The sequence below is a fragment of the Anolis sagrei genome, chromosome 7 (assembly GCF_037176765.1).
Source record: "Anolis sagrei isolate rAnoSag1 chromosome 7, rAnoSag1.mat, whole genome shotgun sequence".
Taxonomy (NCBI): Eukaryota; Metazoa; Chordata; class Lepidosauria; order Squamata; family Dactyloidae; genus Anolis; species Anolis sagrei.
The window spans coordinates 43652048-43669314 of record NC_090027.1 but is presented as its reverse complement, the minus strand read 5'-3'; the positions used below and the strand labels follow the sequence as shown (position 1 = coordinate 43669314).

Here is a 17267-nt window from a genome sequence, read left to right as displayed (position 1 = left end):
AGATCAATATGGGAGGGAGGAAGAAAAGGAAGGAAGGAAGGAAGGAAGGAAGGAAGGAAGGAAGGAAGGAGAAAAGAGATGATAGATAGATAGATAGATAGATAGATAGATAGATAGATAGATAGATAGATACTGGAGGGAGGGAGGGAGGGAGATAGATCAATATGGGAGGGAGGAAGAAAAGGAAGGAAGGAAGGAAGGAAGGAAGGAAGGAAGGAAGGAGAAAAGAGATGATAGATAGATAGATAGATAGATAGATAGAGAGATAGAGAGATAGATACTGGAGGGAGGGAGGGAGGGAGGGAGGGAGGGAGGGAGGGAGGGAGGGAGGGAGGGAGGGAGGGAGGGAGATAGATCAATATGGGAGGGAGGAAGAAAAGGAAGGAAGGAAGGAAGGAAGGAAGGAAGGAAGGAAGGAAAGAAGGAGAAAAGAGATGATAGATAGATAGATAGATAGGAAGATCGATCGATAGATAGATATGGGAGGGAGGAAGAAGAGGAAGGAAGGAAGGAAGGAAGGAAGGAAGGAAGGAAGGAAGGATATATGGAAACCTACACCCCCACATATCCAGGGCAGGACTCAACTGAGCTGTTGGCATGGAGCCTTTGGCAGTGTAATGGGCAAACGTGGCATCTCTAGTCCGTGGCCAAGGGGAGGGCGCCGTATTTCGGGAAGCGACTTCCCGAAGCCCTGGCGGCTCCCAACAGTCCCATATTGAGCTTGTGGAGAAGCAGAAGCGTCGTTCCGACTGGAAGGAGCCCCGAAGCCTTGGCCCCTGTCCCTGCTTCCTCCTCTTCCTCCGGCCGCCAAGGGTCCCGCTTGGGCTCAGTTCAGGAACTGCGTGTACCCCTCGGCGCCCGTGACGATGACGTCCATCCAGATGCGCATGGCCTCGGCGGAAGGGGCCACCATGTAGTAGAGGCGGTCGTGGGTCTTGACGCAGAAGGTGAGAGCCGGGTTCGGGCTCTGTGGAAAGCAAAGGGTGGTCTGGTCACTTGCCCTGCCCCATAGGCAAGTAGTGCTACCCCCAGAGTAAAGTTGGCGGTTGGGTGGGAAGAGAGAAAGGGGAAGTGCAAGACCAACCTCTCCACTGAAGGGAGCAGGAAGGAAGTCTGCTAGGTGCTGGAAAGGAACAGAAAAACAGGAAACATTAGAGCAGGCGTGGGATAACTTTGGCCATCCCTCCAGGTGTTTTGGACTACAACTCCCACAATTCCTAGCAGCCGGTAGGCTGCTAGGAATTGTGGGAGTTGTAGTCCAAAACACCTGGAGGGATGGCCAAAGTGGGCCCATGCCTGAGTTAGAGGTGGAAAGTTAGTGTCCACTCAGGGAAGCTGTTAGTTGTTGACGGCACACAATTGGGATGGCCAACGACCTCACCAAAGTAGGGTTGACCTCAATGTTTACATGGCGTTTGAGACCCTTGTCTCGTGGGACCCTTGTCTCGTATTCTGAGATGCACAAAAGGCCAAAGCAGACATCTGTTAGTGGGAATGAGTGGTAGGGGGCTGTTACTCAGGGCATGCCAAGGAAACCAAGGGCTACCTACACTGGCCAGGCTGAGAGAGAAGGACCTCTTCTGCAGGAGGAGGAGGAGAAGAGAGAAACGTGAAGGAATGAAGGATGGAAGGAAGGAGGGGGAAAGAGGACAAGGAAGGGGACCCCCAATGATGCCCCCAAAGGAACCTCCTGCGGGCCTTGACTCTGGATGCTCTGACCCTCGGCTCACCTTGGCTGCGCTCCGGAGGTGGTCGTAGTAAACCTCCTCAATGGCCTGGAAGTAGATGAGACCCTTCAGCTTCGTCTCGTGCTTGTCTGCAAGGCAGAGGGCAAAGAGGGAAGGGTCACTCCTATGTAGGTCCAAGCGTCTGGGATTTGCCCAAAGGGCTAGTATATTAGGTAAAGGTAAAGGTAGTCCCCTGACATTAAGTCCAGCCATGTCTGACTCTGGGGTGTGGTGCTCATCTCCATTTCTAAGCCGAAGAGCCAGCGTTGTCCGTAGACACCTCCAAGGTCATGTGGCCACAGGCATGACTGCATGGAGCGCCGTTACCTTCCCGCCGGAGCGGTACCTATTGATCTACTCACATTTGCATGTTTTCGAACTGCTAGGTACTGTGGTCAGTCGTCCTAATAAGATGGATCTATATCCACTTCCATCCAGGGTCCTATGGTGTTCTCTCATTCCTTGAAGGCCTGACTCCACAGCCACGTCTTCACCCGTTTCCTAAATGTTAGGATGGATGGGGCGGTTCTGGCCTCCAGAGGGAGAGAGTTCCAGAGTCGAGGGGCCACCACCGAGAAGGCCCTGTCCCTCGTCCCCACCAGGCGCGCTTGCGAGGCCGGTGGGACCGAGAGCAGGGCCTCTCCAGATGATCTTAATAATCTTGATGGTTCGTAGGGGAGAATACGTTCGGAGAGGTAAACAGGGCCGGAGTCGTTTATGTATGTATATATTGTATTATGTATATAATTATGTATATTATGTATATAATATATTGCTATATTATTATCATTATTATATTATAATCTACATTATTACATTACATTATATTACATTATATTATTATAATTATAATTGTAATATATTATTATATTGCTATATTTATAATATTATTATCATTATTATCATTACGATATATATTATTATTATTGCTATATTACAGCGCTCCATTAAGTCATGCCGGCCACATGACCTTGGAGGTGTCTACAGACAATGCCGGCTCTTTGGCTTAGAAACAGGAATAAGCACCAACCTTGCCCTGAATACTGGGCTCTTCCAAAGGGCTAGTATATTAGATATTATTATTATTATTATTATTATTATTATTATTATATTATTATTATAACTATATTTGTACCCCGCTAGCATCTCCCGAGGGACTCGATGCGGCTCACATAAGCCAAGGCCTCAAAACACAATACAACAATACAATACCTAAAGCAAATTAAAACAGTAAGCAGAATAAACAACAGCAATAACAATGCATAAAGACAACAATAAAACTGGGCTGGGCCGGGGTACTGTGTACAAGATTAAAAGTGCTGATGTGGCAGGAGGTATGAAGGATTATAGGATAGGTGCAGTGTGCGGTGTGCAGTAGACTTAGTTCTACTAAAGTGCTTCTAGGATTTGGTACTGGGGGGTTCCTAATCTGAAAAGGACCATCGGAACAGCCAGGTTTTCAAGTTCTTTCGGAAGACTGCCAATAAAGGGGCCTGTCTGAGGTCCCTTGGGAGGGTGTTCCAAAGTTGGGGGGCCACCACAGAAAAGGCCCTGTCTCGAGTCCCCACCAAGCGCGCTTGCGACGCGGGCAGGATCACGAGCAGGGCCTCTCCAGATGACCGGAGTGAGCGTGTGGGTTCGTAGACAACGTGTGGGTTCATAAACGGAGATGCGGTCACGCAGGTAGGGTGGTCCCAAACCGTTCAGGGTTTTGTAGGTAAGCACCTGCACCTTAAATTGGGCTCGGAAAATAAACGGCAGCCAGTGGAGCTCCTTGAACAGGAGGGTTGACCTCTCTCTGTAAGGAGCACCAGTTAACATCCTGGCCGCTGCCCGTTGGACCAGTTGGAGTTTCCGAGCCGTTTTCAAGGGCAGCCCTACGTAGAGCGTATTGCAGTAGTCCAATCTAGAGGTGACCAAGGCATGGACCACCCCGGCCAGATCAGCCTTCGCGAGGTACGGTCGCAGTTGGCGCACAAGTCTCAATTGTGCAAAAGCCCTCCCGGACACCGCCGACGCCTGAGCCTCAAGCGTAAGTGATGAATCCAAGAGGACTCCTAAGCTGCGGACCTGTGGCTTCAGGGGGAGTGCAACCCCGGCCAACACAGGTTGCCACCCTATACCCCAGTCAGGTTTGCCATCGACCAGGAGGACCTCTGTCTTGTCGGGATTGATCTTCAGCTTGTTCCTCCTCATCCAGATAGACACAGCGGCCAGGCACTCGCCCAGCACCCGAGGGGCTTCCTTGGAGTTAGGTGGAAAAGAGTAGTAGAGTTGCGCGTCATCCGCATAGAGATGGCACCCAACTCCAAAACTCCGTATGGCCTCTCCCAGCGGTTTCATGTAGATGTTGAAAAGCATGGGAGACAGAATAGAGCCCTGCGGGACCCCACAGGTCAAAGGCCAGGGGTCCGAGCAGGCGTCTCACCATCTGGGTATTATTATTATTATTATTATTATTATTATTATTATTATTATATAGTAATAATATAGTATATATATATGTGTGTGTGTGTGTGTATTTATTATATTATTATCATTATTATATAATAATCTATATTATTATTGCTATATTACAGTGCTCCATTAAGTCATGCTGGCCACATGACCTTGGAGGTATCTACGGACAATGCCAGCTCTGGGATTCGTCTCTGAAAATTATTATATTATAGTAATTATTATTATTACTATTATTTACATGTACATAGCAACACAATACACATGCACATTAGGTCTGAGTCTGTGGGATTCGTCTCTGGAAATTATTATATTATAGTATTTATTATTATTTATTTATTTATTACATGTGCATAGCAACACAGCACACATGCACATTAGGTCCAAGTCTCTGGGATTTTTCTCTGAATATTGGGCTCTCCCCAAAGGCCTAGGATATTGCAGGTTATGTTATTATTATTAGAAGAGCCCTTGGTGGCGCATAGGATTAAACATTTGTGCCGGCAGGACTGCTGACCACAAGGTTGGCTGTTTGAATCTGGAGAGTGGGGAGAGCTCCTGCCTGTCAGTTCCAGCTTCAGATGCAGGGACATGAGAGAAGCCTCCCAGAGGATGGTAAAACATCCGAGCATCCTCTTGGCAACAACATCCTTGCAGATGGCCAATTCTCTCACATCAGAAGCGACTTGCAGTTATTAGAGATATTATTATTATTATTATTATTATTATTATTATTATTATTAATTTGTTTGTACCTAACACCACAGCATATTAGGTCCAAGTGTCTGGGATATTCATCATCATCATCATCCCTTTATTTCTTAATTAGTCGCTCTCCACCAAGGTGCTCCAAGCGACTTACAATTTAAAACAGTTTATACACAATATAAAACATTCAATATTGGGGTGCCCAGAAAGAGAGGAACCCATAGGACGCACCCCCCCCCCCACCACTACCACCACCACCTACCGACGTAGTAGGAAAAGGTGCGGCGCAAGCGGTCGAAAACGAACCAGCGCTTCTTCCAGGACTTGATCTTGCCCCCCATCTTGACCAGGTAGCCCTTGCACATCTTCTCGGAGAGGATGATGTGGCTGCAGGTGTCCACGCTGTGGCCCGAGGACTCGATGTGCAGCCGCAGGTCAAAGTCCTCTTTGCGGATGGGCAGGTAGCGGGTCAGCGGCCGCGCCTGGGAGATGAGAGGAAGACCGGCCGTTAGGGTTTGTGGAAGTCCAAAACACCTGGAGGGAGGGATGAAGTGGGCCCATGCCTGTGCCCACCTGCCCTGCCCGACCCCACCTGGGCGAACTGCTTCTCCCGCATCTTGACCTCCTTCTCGATGAGCTTCTGCCGCCTCGCCGTCTCGTCCTGCAGCCGCCGCTCCAGCTGCTCCCTCCGCCGCCGCTCGTCCTCCAAAGCCTGGCGCCGCAGCTCCGCTTCTTGCTCCTGCAAAAAAAGGGAGAGTGCCATTTTGCAGCCAGGTGGGACCCCTCCTCAATCCCCACAGGTGTAATGCCAAGGCTGCCAGGTGGAGGAATGGGCATCACAAAGGTGCAGAGAGATGCCAGGCGGAAGGGGGCCATCTGGCCCAAGATCTTTTTTCTTTATGGTGTCGTAAAACATCTCTCGCGCTTTTATCGGTACCTAATTTCTCTAATCAAGCTTAAAACAAGCTGTAATATATATATATAAAACAAGCTATAATAAAACCGCTGTTGAAAAAAACCATCACTGGACCCCACTCAATTTGTCAACTACCGGCCAGTTTCCAATCTCCCCTTTTTGGGCAAAGTCCTGGAACGTGTGGTGGCTTCACAACTCCAGGTATTCTTGGACGACACGGATTTTCTAGATTCGGCACAGTCTGGCTTTAGACATGGTATCGAGACAGCCTTGGTCGCTTTAGTGGATGATCTTCGCCGGGAACTAGACAGGGGGAGTGTATCCCTGTTAGTTCTGCTGGACCTCTCAACGGCCTTTGATACCGTCGACCACGGTATCCTTCTGGGATGCCTCGCGGGGATGAGTCTTGGAGGCACTGTTCTGCAGTGGCTCCAGTCCTTCCTAGAGGGTCGATGTCAGAAGGTGTTGCTGGGGGACACCTGTTCGGCCCCACAACCATTGTCTTGTGGGGTCCCACAGGGATCAATATTGTCTGCCATGTTGTTCAACGTCTACATGAAGCCACTGGGAGAGATCATCCAGAGTTTCAGAGTACGATGTCATCAGTACGTGGATGATGTCCAACTCTGTCACTCCTTCCCACCTGCTACTAAGGAGGCTGTTCAGGTCCTGAACCTGTGCTTGGCTGCTGTGACGGACTGGATGAGGGCAAACAAATTGAAACTGAATCCAGACAAGACAGAGGTACTCCTGATCAGTTGCAAGGCCGAACAGGGCATAAGGTTACAGCCTGTGTTGGACGGGGTCGCACTCCCCCTGAAGACGCTACAAGTTCGCAGCTTGGGTGTGATCTTGGACTCATCGCTGAGCCTGGAACCTCAGGTTTCAGCGGTGACCAGGGGAGCATTTGCACAGTTAAAACTTGTGCGCCAGCTGCGTCCGTACCTTGGGAAGTCTGACTTGGCCACGGTAGTTACCAAGTTACATCCCGTATAGACTACTGCAATGCTCTCTACGTGGGGTTGCCTTTGAAGACTGCTCGGAAGCTTCAAATGGTCCAGCGATCGGCAGCCAGGTTGCTAACAGGAGCGGCACTCAGGGAGCATACAACTCCTCTGTTGCGCCAGCTCCACTGGCTGCCAGTTTGCTACTGGGCACAATTCAAAGTTCTGGCGTTAGCCTATAAAGCCCTAAATGGTTCTGGCCCTACTTACCTCTCTGAGCGCATCTCCTCCTATGAACCCACCAGGACATTAAGATCATCTGGGGAGGCCCTGCTCTCGGTCCCGCCTGCATCACAGGTACGGTTGGCAGGGACAAGAGACAAGGCCTTCTTAGTGGTGGCCCCTCGGCTGTGGAAAGCCCTGCCTGTAGATATCAGATTGGCCCCCTCCCTGCTGGTGTTTCGGAGGAGAGTGAAGACCTGGCTATTCGAACAAGCATTTGATTAAACAGTGTAATTGAACATAGGAATACGGAATAATGGATGACGAGAATGGATTCTGATTTTACTGATGAGGCGTTATTGATTGTTATACTGAAGTTAGTGATTTATATTATAATTGTTTTAATTGCCTGATACTGTTTTGTAATGCTGTATATTGATGCTGTTCACCGCTTTGAGTTGCCTGAGGGATGAGAAAAGCGGTATAGAAATAAAGTAAATAAATAAATAATAATAAATAATCACAGCTAAAGCTGTTTTCGAATTGCTTAGGTAAACAATGAGCTAGGCTGACAGTTGGCAGCTCATGCCAACCTGGGGCTTTGCGCTTGCAACCTTTTGGTTGACAGGTCTTATAATTGCTGATGATTTAGCAGCTGTGCTAAACCTCCGGCTCAAATGTCCTAAGTTCTGCCTACTCCGTAATATGACCACCTCTCAGACCAGTGAGGAATGGAGACTTTGGCCTTCGGAGGCAGAGCCTCAGTGTCACATCCCTTTTCATGAGGGCCTTACCTTCTGTTCTGTTCTTTCTCTGTCCTGTCTATCCAAAACGGCCTTGAGTGTTTGCCATGTATGTGTACTGCGATCCGCCCTAAGTCCCCTTGGGGAGATAGGGCAGAATATAAGTAAAGTGTTGTTGTTGTTGTTGTTATTGGAAGCAATGGGGGACTTACAAGGCTCCCCTTTCCATTCCTGGGATCCTTTCCTTCCTTTCGGGGAGGCATGGGTTTGAGCAACGGGGTTAAGGCAGCACGCACCGCCTGCTCCCGGATAGAAGGGAAGAAGCTGCACCTGGCAGCCCTTACCGTTACAGCCACCTGAACAAGCCGGATTGGCCAAAGGCAGTGTTTCTCAACCTGGGGGTCGGGACCCCTGGGGGGGGTCATGAGGGGGTGTCAGAGGGGTCACCAAAGACCATCAGGAAACACAGTATTTTCTGATGGTCATGGGGGTTCTGTGTGGGAAGTTTGGCCCAATTCTATCGTTGGTGGGGTTCAGAATACTCTTTGATTGTAGGTGAACTATAAATCCCAGCAACTACAACTCCCAAATGTCAAGGTCTATTTCCCCCAAACTCCACCAGTGTTCACATTTGAGCATATTGAGTATTCGTGTGGAGTTTGGTCCAGATCCATCATTGTTTGAGTCCACAGTGCTCTCTGGATGTAGGTGAACTACAACTCCCAAACTCTAGGTCAATGCCCACCAAACCCTTCCAGTATTTTCTGTTGGTCATGGGAATTCTGCGTACCAAGTTTGGTTCAATTCCATCAGAATGTTCTTTGATTGGAGTTGAACTAAAAATCCCAGCAACTAAAACTTCCAAATGTCAAGGTCTACTTTCCCTAAACGTCAACAGTCTTCACATTGGGGCATATTGAGTATTTGTGTCAAGTTTATTCCTGCTCCGTCATTGTTTGAGTTCACAGTGCTCTTTGGATGTAGGTGAACTACAACTCCCAAACTCTAGGTCAATACCCACCAAACCCTTCCCATATTTTCTGTTCATCATTAGAGTTCTGTGTGCCAAGTTTGGTTCAATTCCATCATTGTTTGAGATCAGAATGCTGTTTGATTGTAGGTGAACTATAAATCCCAGCAACGACAACTCCCAGTTGTCAAGGTCTATTTCCCCCAAACTCCACCAGTGTTCACATTGGGGCATATTGAGTATTTGTGTCAAGTTTATTCCTGATCTGTCATTGTTTGAGTCCACGGTGCTCTGTGTGCCAAGTTTGGTTCAATTCCATCTTTGGTGGCCTTCAGAATGCTCTTTGATTGTAGGTGAACTATAAATCCCAGCAACTACAACTCCCGAATATCCCCCCCCCCCCATCCCACCAGTATTCAAATTTGGGTGTATTGGGTATTTGTGCCAAAGGTGGTCCAGTGAATGAAAATACATCCTGCATATTGGATATTGACATTACGATTCATAACAGGAGCATAATGACCGTTATGAGGTTGTGGTGATCCCCAACCAGAAAATAATGTTCTGGTTGGGGGTCACCACAACATGAGAAACTCTATCAAGGGGTCATGGCATTAGGAAGGTTGTAAAACACTGGCCAAAGAGAACCGATCAATCCGAATCCGTGAACAAGCCTAGTACAAAGAGAGCACCGAAGCACCGCTTGCAGAAGGGAAGGAAGAGGCGGTTGGGAACGGGCGCTCACCCGGGACTCCATCAGGCGCGACTTCTCCGCATGGGCCTCTCTCAGCATCTTCTCCATCTCCTCGATCTTCCCCGCGTCGGCTCCGCTGGCGCTGCACGGCAAACCAACAGTGTCACCGTCCCAGCCGTTCCCACGCATGCCCTCCTCCTTCCCCTGGACCCTGTGGGTGGGTTCTGTGGAGCCGGCGGGCAATACTCAGGGACCCCCTTCGCAGCTGCAGAATAGCGTCATAAATAGCATTGTAGCTGAACTATAAATCCCAGCAATTACAACTCCCAAATGTCAAGGTCAATTTTCCCCAAACTCGCAGACGCAGAATAGCGTCGTAAAAGGCGGGATGTCATAATGGAAGCAATGGCAGGTGGATGGAGAGAGAGAGGCATACTCACCGCAACCGGGAGGTCAGAGGACCAGCGGTGGCAAGGGGACGTCTACATTGCCCGCCTCCCTGCTAGGACTGCTTGCTGGGGGTCTCCCACAAAGTTTAGGGGCAGAGGAAGCCCAGAAAGGGTGGATGGGAATGGGTGGGGGGTCCCATGTCTCTATAGCCCACCTCCTTGCTAGGACTGCTTGCTGGGGGTCTCCCACAAAGGTTAGGGGCAGAGGAAGCCAAGAACAGGCGGATGGGGACAGGTGGGGGGGGGGGGTCCCACGTCTCCATTGCCTGCCTCTCTGCTAGTACTGCTTGCTGGGGGGCTCCCACAAAGTTTAGGGGCAGAGGAAGCCAAGAACGGGGGGATGGGGACGGGTGGGGGGTTCCATGTCTCCATTGCCCGCCTCTCTGCTAGAACTGCTTGCTGGGGGGCTCCCACAAAGTTTAGGGGCAGAGGAAGCCAAAAGCAGGTTGATGGGGACGGGTGGGGGGGTCCCACGTCTCCATTGCCCGCCTCTCTGCTAGGACTGCTTGCTGGGGGTCTCCCACAAAGTTTAGGGGCAGAGGAAGCCAAGAGCAGGTGGATAGGGACGGGTGGGGGGTCCTACGTCTCCATTGCCCGCTTCTCTGCTAGGACCGCTTGCTGGGGGTCTCCCACAAAGTTCAGGGGCAGAGGAAGGCAGGGGACAGGTGGGGGTCCCTGCCGTACCTGGAGATGTTGTCCGGGGAGCAGGCGGAGTTCCCGCTGTTGGAGAAGTTGGTCTCGAGGCTGTCGGAGCTCTCCAGGCTGAGGGTGTCGTAGGGGCGCTGGTGGGGCTGGGGGTCGTCCATCCCCCTGCCCGCCGCGTGGTGGGGGTGGTGGTGATGGAGGATGGAGTGGTGCATGAGGGGGGAGGAGTAGGGGGGCAAGAGTGGGGGCGCCCCTCCCCCGCGCAGGGCCTCCCACTGCGACTGGGCCTCGGCCGCCGCCTTCTGCTTCAGGTCGGCCAGGCGCCGCCGCTGCTCCTCAATCACCTGCTGCCCTGCGGAGACGAGGCCGGCCGAGGGAGGGGGCTTAGCGCTGTGTCCGGACCCCCACCGAGGCCGCCTGCCCACCCGCCGACCTGTTTACGTACCCTTTTGCTGGAGGGCCAGCTGGCGCTTGCTCTCGATGTCCTGGAGGGTGTTGGCCAGGTTGCGCGGGAGGCTGCCCGTCCCGCCGTTCTGGGCAGCCATGGCGTTCTGCCGCAGGAAGGAAGACGAATATACCTATGGCAAGCATCTTCACTACCTCTGAGGATGCTTGCCATAGATGCAGGCGAAACGTCAGGAGAAATGCCTCTAGAACATGGCCATATAGCCCGGAAAAACCTACAACAACCCATTCACCCCTAGCTCCAGCAGACAAGAGTCCTTTGTCCCACCCTGGCCATTCCACAGATATATAAACCCATTGTCCTAATTCCAACAGACCTCACTACCTCTGAGGATGCTTGCCATAGATGCAGGCGAAACGTCAGGAGAAATGCCTCTAGAACTTGGCCCTATAGCCCGAAAAAACCCACAAGAACCTAACACCCTAAGACTGTAACATCTTCAAGTCACACAACAACAACAACAATCTGAATTAATATGACTGACTGATCAGCCAAATACTGGTAAGTTTATGTTGGTTAAAATTGTTCATCATTTTAAATACTGCATTGTTCTTTCACGTCTTTTGCAGTACAAATAACGTATCTGCATGTATATGCAATGTATTATATTATTAGCACAACACAGTATTAGCTGCCAGGTGGGCCCCCTCCTCAATCCCCACAGGTGCACAATATTAGCATTATACAATACTATATTGAACTATACCACTATAATGTAATATTATTAGTAATATTACATGTAATATATAATATATTATATTATAATATATTATATTATATTATTAGCACAACACAATATTAGCATTATACATTAGTATATTGCACTATACCAGTAAACTGTAGTATTATTAGTAACATTACATGTAATATATAATATATTATTAATATTGTTATATTGTATTATTAGTAGTAGTAGTAATGTTATATTGTATTACAGAATAATATATTTATCAATTTTATATGTATATACAATATATTATATTATTAGCACAACACAATGTTACCATTATATATTACTATATTGAACTATACCACTATACCGTAATATTATTAGTAATATTCCATGTAATATATAATATATTATTAATATTATTATATTACCTTATTATTAGTAGAAGTAGTATATTGTATTACATTATAATATTATTATCACTATTATATGTATATACAATATATGATATTATTAGCATAATAATACCGGCTGTTAGGAATTGTGGGAGTTGAAGTCCAAAACACCTGGAGGGAGGGCCGAAGTTGGGGAGACCAATGGGGAGAGACCTACCTTTGGGGAGGGGCTGCGTCCGAGGCTGGCGAGGCTGAGCTGGGAGGAAGAAGTGGACGCCCCCGCTTTGGACCAGGCTAGGCTGCCGTCCATCTTGGAGCGATAGACCTGGCAAAAGAGAGACGCAAAGAAAGGCAGAGATGCGGGAGAATGTGGATCCGTCTTCTGGACTGGCTCGTTCAGTAGACTCTTCCCTACAGTTCCAATTTGGACTGGCAGCAGAAGAAGAGGAAGAGGAAGGCGGAAGAAGGCAAGCGGAAAGCACAGCTACAGTGGCAGACCACCTTTCTCTCGCCACGAGGATATACCTGAAGCCCCCTGCCCTGTCCTAAGGGAACGGTCAACTATGCCTGGAGGAAGCGGTCAAGGAAAGGGCAACAAGGAAGCAAGGCTACGGTTGGAGCACAAACCTGGGAAGAAGAGAGCGGCGCTGGCAAGGCGGAAGCGGCAGGAGCAGAGGGGCCGGGAGGGTGGGCCAGCCCTACGGCCGCCCGGACACTCCCCAGGATCACCGCCAGCTGGTCAGTGGTCACATACTGGACAGACGGAGAGGAGAGGCGGCGTGAGAGAGGGGAGCAGGAGGCAGCCGAGGGGTCGATGCGGGTGGCCTCCCTCCGAGACCCCCAAAAGGACAGAACCCGGTCTGAGAGGGCAGTACCTCATAGCTAGGAGGCAGCAGAAGTGGGGGGCCACCGGTGGGGGAGACACTAGCGTCCGGCGCGTGGCTGCAAGGGCCGGAAACAGCAGGTGGACCCCAATCCCCCTAGAAGCAGCCAGCAGAGAGGTTAGGCAAGGAGATGCCACCATTGTGCGCATTCGCATGCACAAAGACATGCTCCAAAGGGGACCAAAGACACGGCACCACCAGTCTTGCACATGTGGACTCAAAGCCACCCAGGTCATGTCCACCCCAGATTGTTATGCAGAAGTAGCCACAACTCCAAGCAAAGAGCTTAAGATGTGCATGAGTGACCAAGGCATGCTAGTCATCTGTACGGATGCCTCTGTTGTACGGATGCCTCTATCTATGAGGGTTGAGTGAAAAGTAATGCCTCCACCTCTGTGACTCCTCAACCAATGGCAGTACTGGTATGTGGAAAATACTGGCTTGTTTAGTAGACTCTCCTCTACAGTTCCATTTTGGCAGGAAGCCTTAGCAGAAAAAGGAATGCCTCCACCTTCGTAACTCCTCAACCGATGGCAGTACTGGTATGTGGCAGGTACTGGCTTGTTCAGTAGACTCTCCTCTGCAGTTCCATTTTGGAAGGAATCCTTAGCAGAAAAAGTAATGCTTCCACCTTCGTAACTCCTCAACCGATGGCAGTACTGGTATGTGGCAGGTACTGGCTTGTTCAGTAGACTCTCCTCTGCAGTTCCATTTTGGAAGGAATCCTTAGCAGAAAAAGTAATGCTTCCACCTTCGTGACTCCTCAACAGATGGCAGTACTGGTATGCAGCAAGTACTGGCTTTTTTAGTAGACTCTCCTCTACAGTTCCATTTTGGCAGGAAGCCTTAGCAGAAAAAGGAATGCTTCCACCTTCGTAACTCCTCAACAGATGGCAGTACTAGTATGCGGCGGGTACTGGCTTGTTCAGTAGACTCTCCTCTACAGTTCCATTTTGGCAGGAAGCCTTAGCAGAAAAAGGAATGCCTCCACCTTTGTAACTCTTCAACAGATGGCAGTACTGGTATGCGGCAGGTACTGGCTTGTTCAGTAGACTCTCCTCTACAGTTCCATTTTGGCGGAAAGCCTTCGCATTAATAGGTTGTGTTGTTAAAGTGCAAGGTATGGAACCCTGCCCAGACGGTCGGTCAATGTGACTTAAGCAACATGCAGTCATTGAATTCTTGACAGCAGAAGGTGTCACCTCAACATCTTTAAACTTTCTCACCCAGTGACACACAGTACTCACATCCACACAATCACCATAAACAGCTTGCATTCCCTGATGAATCTGCTTTGGGGTGACAACTTCTGCTGTCAAGAATTTAATGACTGCACGATTCCATACTTCGCACTTTAACAACACAACCATTCAATGCTGAGGCTTCCTGCCAAAATGGAACTGTAGAGGAGAGTCTACTGAACAAGCCAGTGCCTGCCGCATATGTTGCCTTAGTCACATTGACCAACTGTCTACGCAGGGTTCCATACTTTGCACTCTAACGACACAACCGCTCAATACTAAGGCTTCCCGTCAAAATGGAACTGTAAAGGAGAGTCTACTGAACAAGCCAGTGCCTGTCGCATACATTGCTTAGGTCGCATTGACCTACTGTCTGTGCAGGGTTCCACACTTCACACTTCAACAACACAACCGTTCAATGCTAAGGCTTCCCGCCAAAATGGAACTGTAAAGGAGAGTCTACTGAACAAGCCAGTACCTGTTGCATACCAGTATTGCCATGTGTTGAGGAGCTACAAAAGTGGAGGCATTACTTTTCATTCAACCCTCGTATGCACTTGTGGGATTCGGAGGGGAATCTCTTGCCAGGGAAAGGGTCCATTTCAGGTGCCAAGTGCAGGAGGGGCCACCCAAGCATGCATGCAGCCATGCAGGCACCCCAATCGCAGGGCATGCGGCGTACAAGGAGCCAGGCGTTACCTCTGGCGCCGCTGGGCAGGGCTGGGAGGAGGGAACCGATGCGCAAGAGGGGCCTGCAAAGCCAGCCCACTCTGCCTCCTGTTTGGACAGGAAAAGGGTCAAGAGGGAGGTGAAGGGGATGAAGACCGGGCCAGGTCTGCCTCCAAAGCGGATCGGGCTTATGATGATGCTCGTCAGGGGCCAAGAGTGAAACCTGGAGCCCTTTCCAGCCTCGGAAGAGGCTGGAAAGGGCTCCAGGTTTCACTCTTGGCCCCTGACGAGCATCATCATAAGCCCGATCCGCCTTGTAGCCAGACTTGGCCCGTCTTCATTCCCTTTGTGCGGACACAATGGGTTGCAAAAAGCGGCCTCGAATCCTGGGTTGAATCCTTGCCTGGCACGGAGACCACGTCTTCCTAACCCTCCCACTCCTGCCCACCTGCCCTTTTGCCTTCTCAGGTGCAACCCTGGCACTGATCTCCATACTACAAGAGAGGAGATTCCATCTGAACATGAGGAAGAACTTCCTGACTGTGAGAACCGTTCAGCAGTGGAACTCTCTGCCCCGGAGTGAGGTGGAGGCTCCTTCTTTGGAAGCTTTGAAACAGAGGCTGGATGGCCATCTGTCAGGGGTGATTTGAATGCAATGTTCCTGCTTCTTGGCAGAATGAGGTTGGACTGGATGATGGCCCAGGAGGTCTCTTCCAACTCTTGGATTCTAGGATTCTAGGATTCTATGATCTCAAAACGTCCTCCGAAAGGAAAGGAACGAGAAAGGAGAAGCCAAGAGAAGCGCAAGGAGAAAGTGAAAGGCTTTCGTGGCTGGAATCACTGGGTTGTTGTAGGTTTTTCGGGCTGTATGGCTATGTTCTAGAAGCATTCTCTCCTGACGTTCTCTCCTTGGGCTTTTTCCAAGGGTGTAGCATATTAGAGGTATCTCTCTCTCTCTCTCTCTCTCTCTCTCACACACACACACACACACAAATAAATAAATAAATAAATAAATGTTGGTTTGTGGAATTAACATAACAAAAAACACTGGACGAATTGAGACCAAATTTGGACACAAGACACCTGTCAGGCCAACGAGTGACCATCGCTCAGAAAAACACTGAAAAATACAGCTGACAAGACTTCAAAAAACAAAAAAAATGCATTACAACACATGCACAAAACCACATATATACACAAACACACGTACACATATACACAAACATCTATACACACACACATATACACATACATATACACACAAAACACATATACACAAACTGGGCCACAGTAACGTGTGGCAGGGGACAGCTAGTGTATGTGTGTGTGTGTTGTGTGTGTGTATATATATGAATGAAATAACCCCCCCCCTCTCCCTCTCTCTCTATATGTATATGAGAGTCCCAAACACTTGGAATTAATGTCTATGTGTGCTGTGTTCTATACATGTAATAAATAATAATAATAATAAACATAATAATATAATATATTATAATAACAATAATAAAATAGATAAATATAATAATCATCATCACCATTATATATATATATATATATATATATATATATATATATATAACAACAACAACAAATAAATAAATAAATCTAATACCCTTGAAGGGCCCGATATTCAGAAACAAATCCTAGACACTTGGACTGATGTGTGCTGTGTTGCTATACATGTAACAAATAATAATCTATATAAATAAAAAAATAATGTTCATTTGTGGGATTAACATAACTCAAAAGCCACTGGACGAATGGACACCAAATTTGGACACAAGACACCTCTCAGGCCAACAAGTGACCATCACTCTGAAAAACACTGAAAAACACAGCAAAAGAGACTTTAAAAGCCAAAATAAAAAAATACATTACAATGCATGTGCAAAACCACATATATACACATATACACAGACTGGGCCACAGCAACACGTGGCAGGGGATGGCTAGTAATGAATAATAATATAATATAATAGAACAATAATAATTAGTATAATATAATATATGTATATGTGTGTGTGTGTATAGTATAACAACAACAACAACAACAACAACAACAACAACAACAATAAATATGTATTGTTGAAGGCTTTGGCTGGAATCCCTGGGTTGTTGTAAGTTCTAGGGCTGTATGGCTATGTTCCAGAAGCATTCTTTCCTGACGTTATGCCTGCATCTATGGTAGGCATCCTCAGAGGATGCTTGCCACAGATGCAGGCGAAACATCAGGAGAGAATGCTTCTAGAATATGGTCATACAACCCGAAAAACCTACAACAACTCAAGGTCCCCTTGTGCCTGAGGTCCTATACAAAAATACTCCACAGAGAGAGAGAGAGACATTGCTAGTTGGCTGGAAAGATGGATGGACCCATGGAGTCCCATCATAAAATCCTAAAGTTGGACTGGATGACCTGGTGGGTCATCCAGTCCAACCCCATTCTGCCAAGAAGCAGGAAAATCAT

The 17267-nt window shown here is 48.6% G+C and overlaps 1 protein-coding gene across 6 annotated transcripts in view; it reads right to left on the bottom strand.

Moving 5' to 3' along the window:
- Positions 1 to 304: 304 nt before the first annotated feature.
- The window catches only part of PHLDB1 (pleckstrin homology like domain family B member 1), a 52970-nt gene continuing 36007 nt past the window's right edge, over positions 305 to 17267 (bottom strand). The window contains exons 11-21 of one of the 6 annotated variants that reach the window (XM_067470830.1): positions 12634 to 12759; positions 12224 to 12331; positions 10921 to 11026; positions 10515 to 10827; positions 9433 to 9523; positions 5485 to 5631; positions 5155 to 5374; positions 1731 to 1816; positions 1551 to 1580; positions 1085 to 1123; positions 305 to 967 (exon numbers count right to left, since the gene is read on the bottom strand). In XM_067470830.1, the coding sequence (XP_067326931.1) occupies positions 827 to 967; positions 1085 to 1123; positions 1551 to 1580; positions 1731 to 1816; positions 5155 to 5374; positions 5485 to 5631; positions 9433 to 9523; positions 10515 to 10827; positions 10921 to 11026; positions 12224 to 12331; positions 12634 to 12759 (1407 nt within the window). In that variant the 3' untranslated portion in view covers positions 305 to 826. The remainder of the gene's footprint in view (positions 968 to 1084; positions 1124 to 1550; positions 1581 to 1730; positions 1817 to 5154; positions 5375 to 5484; positions 5632 to 9432; positions 9524 to 10514; positions 10828 to 10920; positions 11027 to 12223; positions 12332 to 12633; positions 12760 to 17267) is intronic. The other 5 variants (XM_067470831.1, XM_067470832.1, XM_060786970.2 and 2 more) reach the window with 5 other exon arrangements.